This window comes from Chaetura pelagica, unplaced genomic scaffold (assembly GCF_000747805.2).
Source record: "Chaetura pelagica isolate M959 unplaced genomic scaffold, ChaPel_1.0 scaffold39, whole genome shotgun sequence".
Taxonomy (NCBI): Eukaryota; Metazoa; Chordata; class Aves; order Apodiformes; family Apodidae; genus Chaetura; species Chaetura pelagica.
The window spans coordinates 233,241-243,687 of record NW_009954614.1 but is presented as its reverse complement, the minus strand read 5'-3'; the positions used below and the strand labels follow the sequence as shown (position 1 = coordinate 243,687).

General features: G+C 36.5%; 1 protein-coding gene across 1 annotated transcript in view; it reads right to left on the bottom strand.

The window, feature by feature from the left end:
- Window positions 1-10,447, bottom strand: part of EPHA6 (EPH receptor A6) — a gene marked incomplete at its 5' end in the record, with an annotated part of 345,320 nt that overhangs the window by 103,736 nt on the left and 231,137 nt on the right. The window contains one exon of the mRNA XM_010005499.1: window positions 1,606-1,791. Coding sequence (XP_010003801.1) covers window positions 1,606-1,791 — 186 coding nt within the window. The remainder of the gene's footprint in view (window positions 1-1,605; window positions 1,792-10,447) is intronic.

Genomic DNA, 10,447 nt, shown 5'->3' with positions numbered 1-10,447 from the left:
CAAGAAGGCCAATGGCATCCTGGGGTGCATTAGAAAGGGTGTGGTTAATAGGTCAAGAAAGGTTCTCCTCCCCCTTTATTCTGCATTGGTGAGGGCACATCTGGAGTATTGTGTCCAGTTCTGGGCCTCTCAGTTCCAGAAGGACGGGGAACTGCTCGAAAGAGTCCAGCGCAGAGCTACAAAGATGATTAAGGGAGTGGAACATCTCCCTTATGAGGAAAGGCTGAGGGAGCTGGGTCTCAGCTTGGAAAAGAGGAGACTGAGGGGCAACCTCATCAATGTTTATATATATGCTAAGGGCAAGTGTCAGGAGGATGGAGCCAGGCTTTTCTTCAGCGATGTCCAGTGATAGGACAAGGGGCAATGGGTGCAAACTGGAACATAAGAGGTTCCACGTAAACATCAGAAAAAACTTCTTTACTGTGAGAGTGACAGAGCACTGGAACAGGCTGCCCAGAGAGGTTGTGGTGTTTCCTTCACTGGAGACATTCAAAACCTGCCTGGATGTGCTCTGGGTGACCCTGCTCTGGCAGAGGGGTTGGACTAGATGATCTTTTGAGGTCCCTTCCAACCCCTGAAATTCTGTGATTCTGTGTGATTTTGTGATCCCGTAAACCTATTGAAATGCCATTCCAATGACATGAATTCAGGAACTATAATTTCTTCTGTTCTAATAAATTGTGTTTTCCAAATATAGCTTTTGATCTTGTAACATGGTGAAAACAGGAAATATCTGTAAAATCTTTATTGCATTTACTGTGATAGGAAGAGAACGTAACTGTTGTATGCATGTAACACTTGATCTTTAAAAGAAAAATAATAAGTAATGCAAACCAGCAAACAGCACAGCTTAGTTGAGGCAACAACTCATTTTGAGAAGAGTATACCTTATGAGATTTTTAATTAATTACCGAGAAAATTTGGCATTAATTACATGCATGTTAATATGAATTTTACTTAATACTTAAATGATAACTCGATAGTTCAGCATTTTAGAAAAGCCAATAACCCTACTAAAAATGCTAGTTTTCAGAGGTGAGGAATATCTCTTGACAGCTGCAACAGGTATAAAAAGTAAGATATTTCATAGATTATTCTGGAATACCAGTGAATCATTTGCAAGTATAGAAAAGTGCAAAAGACTTTACATTTTATTTCTTTAAAATAGGAAATTGATCTCTTCTGGCACCAACAGCAGTAAAACAGAGCTAAATAAAGTTAGTGATTGTGACACAAGAAGATGATAGCTGCTCTCTGATACGATGATGTGACTTCATTGTCAACTCAGTTACATTTATGGTTTTATCTACTGTATTCCACTTGCCCGTAAGTAAAATCTACAGTGCTATTTCATAAAACCTTTAAGACTTTATTTGAATGAGGAGGATTTTTATTTAAAAAAAACCACAGCTAAACCATTTTTAATTTAAAACAGGCTATGGATTTCCTGAGATGTTCCCAAACTCTGCAGTTTCTGCTCCACTTCATAATTTGGACAATTTCTGAGAATTGCAGTCCATACTGAATGTGGAAGTAATGCTTAATTTTGATATTAAATGACAGAATGGGAAAAAAAAAGAGAAAAAACTATTAATAGTAACTTACTTTTTGTAACAACTCCTTCAAGGCGAATTATATTTGGGTGATCAAATTGTCCCATGATACTAGCCTCTCTCAGGAAATCTCTTCTCTGCCGGTCCAGATAGCCGCCTTTCAGAGTTTTAATTGCAACAGGTATTTCTCTTTTTCCTGGTGTCTTCAGACGTCCACTGCATACTTCTCCAAACTCACCTTAAGTAGATAAAAGTTGTGTTAGAACTACAGTACAGTTTGCTGAACTTAAACACCTTATTTTCCAAAATAACTATCAGTAACTGTCTTAAAAGCTGCCTTTTTTTAGTTCAGTTCTTTGTAGTTATCAGTGAAAGAAGAAACTCAAGAAACTCACACATCTCACAGAAATGGGTAGAGGCAAAATGGATGGGATATTCAAGTTTGTGATATTTATCACATCCCAGAAAAGCAACTTATTCATCATTACTTCACAACAAATAATCACCTTTCCTTTGTGCCAGACCACAAGACCATGGGGACTTCTGCTTTCACTGCAGCAGCTGAAGTGCCCTCCACAGTGTGGCTCATCTTGCTTTACTGACACTTTTGAGATGTAACATTGATATCAAGATGTTTTTAATATAACCAAGCATGTTATGAGGAAGGAATGTAATGACACTCAGATTTTATTGTAGTCATGACAAAATATCTGCCTAAAATATCTGTTTATAGCAGTCTCTATCTATAGATGTGTCATGCATTAAGACCTATATGAAAAAAAAGCTGTGAGAATACCAAAACACCTAACTATCCTCCAATTGTAGAAAGCATTTAAAATGTACTTAAGACTATTATGCCCCAGAAAAGCCCTTGCCTGTGATTTATGTAAATTGACTTGCACATCTACATGACTTACATCATCTACTTGAAATTAATTACCTATTTCACTGTTCAGACAGCCAAAGGCCAACAGTTTCAGCAAATCAGGTCTTAGTTGCCTAATGAGAAATCTCAAATCTTGCTTCAGTTGATGTTTTCCTGTGCATTTAAAGGCCTTTCAAGAATACGTTTCCTCACATTCCCTTTACACATTTACTTATTAAGTTTGTGTGGAAATCACAACATTCCTTTGATCTTGAAGCCATATTCTGGATGCCTGCAGGTCACTTTTCAACAGGTCATAATTCAGTAAAAGAAAAAAAAATTGTTCATGAAAATATTTCAAAGCACTTCTCAGTGCAGGGTACTTCCATAGTAAAATTGAATTCTCTACTCCAGTCATTTTGGAATCAGAACTGTTGAAAAACAAAAAATGAGTCATAAACAGCTATATATTTAACTGGAGTAAATAATTTGTTACCCTCTCCATTGAGTCCTGAATTAGCTTTCCTTAAACTTGAAGTACAGAATGAAACAGAGCTCTGTGCTGTACCAGTATGTCTTCAGATATGAACTGAATCCAAAAGAGGCCTTAAAAACAGAAGCTTCACTTAAGAAAATTATAGATTGCTGATGGTACAGGACTAGAATGGATATTGTAATACAGTTTTTATTTTATTAGGTTCTGTCACTTCCCTCAAAACAAACTGAAGCTTTATTAGCCAATAAGATTCAGGAAGAGAGCAGGGATTAAAAAAACTATTTCACAGCTTGTCCTTCACTTCAAAACAGACATTGTCAAGTGCAGGAGTACAATTAACAGATGCTGAACATAATGTCTGAATAAATGAGCAGCTTCCTAAATAGATAACAAGTCAAGTGTCTTAGGTTTTGTTTTTACCAAGAATCCTCTCATTTGTTTTATTCCTACTCAGTTTTTACAAATAAACCAAAGCATTTGCTTCCTTGAAGATGTGTGCTTATGTGTGAAAACATATGTCAACAAACTAATGCTCTGGAAATTTTTGGCAAAAGATTCTCTTTAGATTCTCTAAAGCCATGAACTTATTGCATCTGACTGGCTTTTCAAACTTTAATGCCTAGAATGAGAAAAAATTCCAGTTTCTTTCTTGTGATTAAACTGTGAAAAGCAAAAAAAACTGGAGTCTGAATATTCAGATTTTTAAAAAGATGTCATGTTCAATAAATGTGCAGAACAGCAAAATCTCATTTTTAGAGAATAATTTGGAAAGCATAGGTTATAAAACAAATAGTTTTGCTATGATAAGATTTTAGAAGAGTACTACAACTTGAGAATTTCAGAAATAATAGCATTAATACCTAAGGGATTGTAAAGGGCTGTTCATCAAGTGTTTTACCCCTCAAAGGGGCAAGTGAAGGTCTTAGAATACCAAGATTTATTACCTGTACAACATCCAAAGATGGGGAGGGAATGTTGTGTCTTCTCCCTGACCTGCTTTTTTTTCCCTCTTTTGGATGCAAGATTAGTACAGGTAGAAAGAAATTTCACTCCCCTTGGATATTGTGATTTATAAAATAATGAACATAAAGACTACCAGCAATTTTTTTGTGCCATGTTGTCAAATAGACAATAACAGATCATCAGCTTACAGAACAAGACAGTTACTACATCTAGAAACCTAAGGTATGTGTAAGAACTTCTAGTTCTGGTTTAGACTATATGGAGATCAATGATCTATTTTAAAGCATTGAACTACTTACACTGAGAAAGACAAGATTTCATATCAGACTATTTTTATATACTTTTGTCAGATACAGAATTTTGAATGTTTTTAAAGTTCAAGGGAAATGTATTCAACAAAAGGAATTTTTAAATTCCAGGAATCTAAGTCTCATTGCTCAAGTTTGAGGATAGACAAGACAAATGTTGACCCTGCAGCAGTAAAGGTTCATGACTGCATGTGTAATAAGTAGAAGCTAAGAGCCAGATGTCAAAGAACCTGACATCTTTCCTTGCCCCAGGGAAAAAGCTGGTGATAGCTAGAGAAAAATATTTGGTGTCTGTTCAGTTTTAATAAAGTGTAAATAATCCCTGGTTTAATGACCTCACACATTTTCCTGTATTTTATGTTAAATTAAAAAAAAAACAAAACAACAAAAAACCAAAAAAAAAACCCAACAACTCTAATTGAGCAGTCTAGAAACTTACCCTGTGCAAACTACAAACCCCTTTTCTCATCCAGGCATACCATATGTATTATTTAAAACGAAATAGAATAGTCAGTCACTTTAAAGTCTGATATGCAGTCTGGTATTACTACATGGGATCAAAACAAATGTCTTAAAACACAGACAGTTGCTGTTGATAGAACTGAAAGGTCACAGCACCAAATACAGCTCAACTCATTTTCCCCAGTTTCAGTCATTAGACCTGAAGGATAACTGGCAGAAGACTTAGATTATGAAAAGAATATAGTGTATTCTCTGTGAAAAACTGAAGAGTTGGCCTCTTCCTTGAGTTTCAACATTTTAACAAAATAAGAGGATAATTGTAACATTTAATACCAACTTGACATAAGACTTCTCCTTGCAAGAAGTGCTGCAGCCTTAAACCAAATAGCAAGAGGAGATGGGTAAGAAAAATGTGTCACGGGCAGGACAAAATCAAAGTATATGATGACATGTCAGTAGTTGCAGCAAGATCAATATGAAGAGTGGCTGAAAGGGACTATCTGAAGAAAATCTGCAGCAATGCATAGATGGCAAATTGTGGGAACCAGCAAAAAGGCACCTGGTGATTTTTGTCATGAACCAACGGGAGATATGGAATATTTAATTCTAATGATCAAAAAATGCCACACCTCAGCCAAGAGTTTTGAATCCAAGAATATACAATATCAAATTAATCATTAGTAAGATTTTGTCATAAGCAGCGAATAAAATAAAAGGTAATGGGTTAATCAATTTCACCATTTAAATAGTGACCACTGCTAGAATATGAACTTCTTTAATACCTGTTTATTTGGTTGATGCTAGCATGAGAAACATAATCTAAGCACTTACAAATGGGTTCTGTTCTGTCGTTGGTATTGTAATCTATTTGATCAAACTGCATTTTCCATTTTGGCTGTAAACTGTTTCCCCCATTGCTTTTGCTCTCCATTTTGAGCCAAGATACCAGTAGAAGTTATTCGAAGACTAACAAAACAAACCATTAACAGCTATTAACCTGGATAATCTTTCACTCAATCAAAAGGTATACAAAACAGTATCTTTTTTCTCAAATCAACCAGATGTAAGGTAGGAGATAATGGGAAGCCACTCAGGGGAAGTAACCTGACTACATATCCATTTTGAATCTGGATTTATGTGCAGATATTGTTACTTTAATGTAGATCTCTTGCATTTACACATGGGGAAAGAAAAGCATGAACAATTCAGCAAGGACTTTGCCAAGTCTGTATTTTACTTGCTTTATTTTCACCAAAGCACAAGATGATATGAACTTGCAGTAGGAATGTTTATTAAATCTACAACTAAATGTATAGGTATTCTCTTTTTATTTTGGCTATGATGTCTTTGTTGCAGGCCAAGAGTCATCTTGAACTTGTAACTACTAAATCTGCTGTTTCTGCTTAAAAATCTTGCTACTTTTTCAATTTGACCATTTGTTGCCACCTTCTTTCAAAGTATTTTTAGTATCTGATGAAAAAACATCAGTATGTGGAGCAGTCAATATTGTAAGCAACAATTTTAGATATTTGCTCTCATTTTTCTACACCATATAGATAACACCTTTATGATAATAGTAATTAGCACCAAAGGAACAGACCAAAAGATGGCTGTAAAAGATGGCTAAAAAATTATTGCAGAGAAATCCCAATGTCTTGTGCAGCATTCAGATGCACCTGTACAACAGAGTGCAAGTAGGTAAACACACTCAGGTAGTCTTTGATTTTGCACTTCTAAGCAGAGACTGAAATATAGTATAAAAATAACACATGGAAAGTCTTTGGTTTTCAAGTCTGTAGTGTATGTATATCTGAGGTAAGTGGAGTGGTTAGGAAACTTTAACTTTTAACAATGCTGTAATCAGAAATGAGGGAACCTGTAGCTTTGGTTGAACATACTACTTCTGATTTGATGATACCATCCTCAGAGAGACTACTCAGCAGCAAATAATAGAATGTACATTTCCAATTCACATCACCCAAGATTATAATTACCAAATACTGCAAAAGATAACTTGGGTACAGAATTAGGTAAGCTGAAAAAGGAAATGAGAAAAAATACTTGCCTTGAGGGTCAAAGCCATATGCATCATGTGCAACTAGTGAATTGTCAAGAGCTTTTGGACATGACTTTTTCCATGGAAAAAACAAATTGGAAACCGCTTCCAGGAAAAGAAATTCAAAATGAAAATCATCAATGAAATATAATGTTCGAACAAAACAAAACTAAGAAATGCATCTACTAATGTTTTAATGATTCATTTTGTAAAAGATTTTAATTTTTGTTTCACTTAGGTGAAAATTTTAAACATCTTTTAAATGCAATTCTCCTATGATAAGAAATCCATTTTATATCCGGTTGCAGTCTTTAATACAGAATTAAAGAGAAGGCATAAAGATAGTTTTAGGACTTCCAGTGAAGTGTTCCCTATCAGCTACTGAAGAACTCTGTGACAATTGTGTACTCTTTTTGTCTCATGCATGGTATTTACTCTGTATCTTGCCTGCATGGAAATGGGGTTAAATTTCATTGGCAAACTGAAGATGAGCCAGCAGTGCGTCCTGGCAGGCAGGAGGGCCAACCGCGTCCTGGGGTGCATCACACAGAGTGTTGCCAGATGATTGTCCTGCTCCACTCTGCACTGGTGGGGCCTCACCTTGAGTACAGCCTGCAGTTTTGAGGACCAGAATATAAAAAGGACATCAAGCTATTGGAAAGTGTCCAAAGGAGAGCCACGAGGATGGTGAAGGTCTGGAAGGGAGGACTTATGAGAAGCAGCTACGGTCACTTAGATTATTCAGCTTGGAGGAGGCTGAGGGGTGACCTCATTGCAGTCTATGGCTTCCTCATGAGGGGAAGAGATGGGGCAGGTACTGACCTCTTCACTCCTGTGGCCAACGACAGGACTTGGGGAAGGGGCAGGAAGCTGAATCAGGAGAGGTTTAGGTTGGATATCAGGAAAAGGTTTTTCACCCAGAGGGTGCCTGAGCACTGGAACAAGCTGGCCAGGGATGTGGTCACAGCACCAAGCCTGCCTGAGTTCAAGAAGCATTTGGATGATGCTCTCAGGCATATGGTGTGATTCTTGGGGTGCCCTACACAGGGACAGGAGCTGGACTCAAAGATCCTGATGGGTCCCTTCCAACTCAGCATATTCAGTGATTCTATGATTTATTGCAATCAGTTTGCAAGTTGTGCTATGCAATAAATATCTTTGAAGAGGGCAGGTTACTCAAGTAATTTTAGAAGATAAAAAATATAAAAATAAAATATGTCAAAGCAGGCAAAAATCATTCCCATGCACAAAATAAAAGGGAGAGAGAAGCTGAGTAAAGAATTTTTATAAATGAATTAAGTTGAGAATAAGGCCATAATTTTCATCTGAATTAAAATCAATGAGCTCAGTCCTTGTCTGTTGTATTCAACTCCTTTGAAATCAGCAGTTATACCAGTGCTGAATGTAGTTCAAAAGGTTTTATAATCTAAGACATCGATTTCTACAGCATATCAGAAGAAAAGGAAAAAAAATAGAAATCAGATAGAATGTTTTCTGTAGAAGTCAGCCCTCTAGGGACTCCCTCAAGCTCGTAATTCCAATGGTGCACAGTGCTAGCCACATATTATCTAGCTTAAGTGATTGGGTAAACTCTAAAGTACCCTAATGATATGGACTGCAGTGTGAAAAATAATTTTCTCTCTTACTTTCAGATCGATACTTTCTCTCTCTTGTTTGTTAACAGACCAGGTTTTATTCTATTTTACTATTTGCATGACATTTTCTAGTGCACAAAACAATTTTTAGCACCGCTGAAGACATTTCCCCTGCTATCAGTGTAGCAACGTCTCATTAAATGAGGGAGCACAACTTAAAAGTACCTCTCCTTTCTCAAGTGACTAAGATATATGAAACAAAGATAAAAAAGAAGGATCATAGTGCATTATGTCTTCTGATACTAATTTTCCTGACAATATTTGCTAGTATGAGTTTTTGGTGGACTCACTATAACCAAATTAAAATAATTTTTTCCTCCACTGAACCCATTCTACAAGATGTAACTCTAATTTTTGAAGTCTGTTGTGAATGATTGTATTTTTTCTTGATGGCGTCAAGTTAGAGGAAGGAAGTAATGTCAAGGGTTTACTTAGTAAGTAATGAAAGAGCATTGCTAAAGAAAGCCCAGAATAGATAACTCAAAGTTGGGCAATGGAGTATGGAAAATAGTAACTATTGCTACTGAAATAAAATTACAGTGAGGTGAAGACAAAACATCTGTGTTGTCAGTATTATACCTTCAAGATGACAGTTTTCAAAACTTAGTCACTCTTAATGTCTAAGGACACAGAGAAATATTCATATTGTGTAAACTAAGGACAGGTATTGTATTAAGTCTTACACAGGAAGAAATTAGATTTCAGAGCTGGAATTAGAGCTCAGGATTCATTTCCTATGTTCATAAAAAATGTTGACACAGACCCTTAGCTCTCCCACCTTCCCTTTCTGCTGAGGCTGAGAAATGATTAATGCTCCCCAGCCAATGACAATGTGTTGATAACAACACAGAAACATAAGGCACCACAGGAACTTCAGACTCTCCTTGTCAGGCCATTTTTTGCTTTAATTTGTTCTAACTGTGAGAAATGTTGGTGGGCCTTCTGATTGATATGTTGACCACAAGTTATGCATTGAGAACCACTAGTCAGGCAACTTTGTAATGCCCTTTTCTAGCCTTGTTTCTCTAAATCCTCAGTAAACTACAGCTGGGTACAGCAGAAAGCAAACAATCTCAGGACCTGATTGATAATGAGATGTTCTAGAGAGTCAGAACAAAAGTTCCAATAAATGGTTTTATAAGATTGATCTTTTCAACTTTTGTTGTGTTAACCACAAAGGTGTGTTTTCTGTCACCATTGAGCTGCCACCACAACCTCTAGTGAACTCTAGACAGCAACCATGAACCTCTATCCCTGCAAAGGCTTTCAAAAGTGAATGTGTGGGAAGACTTGCACAGCATTTTCCTGAGTAGCAAAACCTGACAATTACACCAAAGCTAACAGAAGGAGATAATACTTAATGCACAGAGTAGACATGTCTATAAACACAGCACATTAGTGAAGGATAAAATCTCTGAAGACACAAGGGGGATATTGTCTCCCTTAGAAGGAAAAAAAAAAAGGCCAATATCCGTACAGAAATAATGAGCTTCTGAAACTTATTTTCAAATAGCTATGAAATGGCCTGCATCCCCAATGACATGTTCTCAACTGAAGGTAAACAAACAATAGATGAGAACAGGGACTAAAACAGTTGGTGAGATATAATTCTTCTCTGTCCCTACCATACCCTTGGACAAACATAGAAGAAAGAGAACCTGGAGCTTTTATCCCCATTTGTCCTGCTTCCCAGCTCCATGTCACCTTTTACACTGTTTACAGTTTCTCATCAGAGCTTCCTCTTTCCCCTCTCTGCCAATGATCCATTTTTTAACAAAGACTGTCCCAAGTCAGCCTCTCCTTTTCCTTCTTGTATTCCTCCTATTTTATCTTTTGGAATGTCTTTTGCTCAGTCTTCTATATTCTCTATTTTCTTCTGTACCAAGAAAGTAAAAGCAATTAACTGAGGAGTGTTCTAGATTAATAAATATAAAGCAAAGTATGAAAGCTGATTTTATCAATCTCTTGCATAGAAAGGGGAATTGTGCAATGCCCACCGAACTGTTTATCCTCTGTTGCTTGATCAGGAATTTTATTCGTGTGAATTTCAGTTGTAAAATTCTATGAAGCCTTGCAAAAATAACTGATG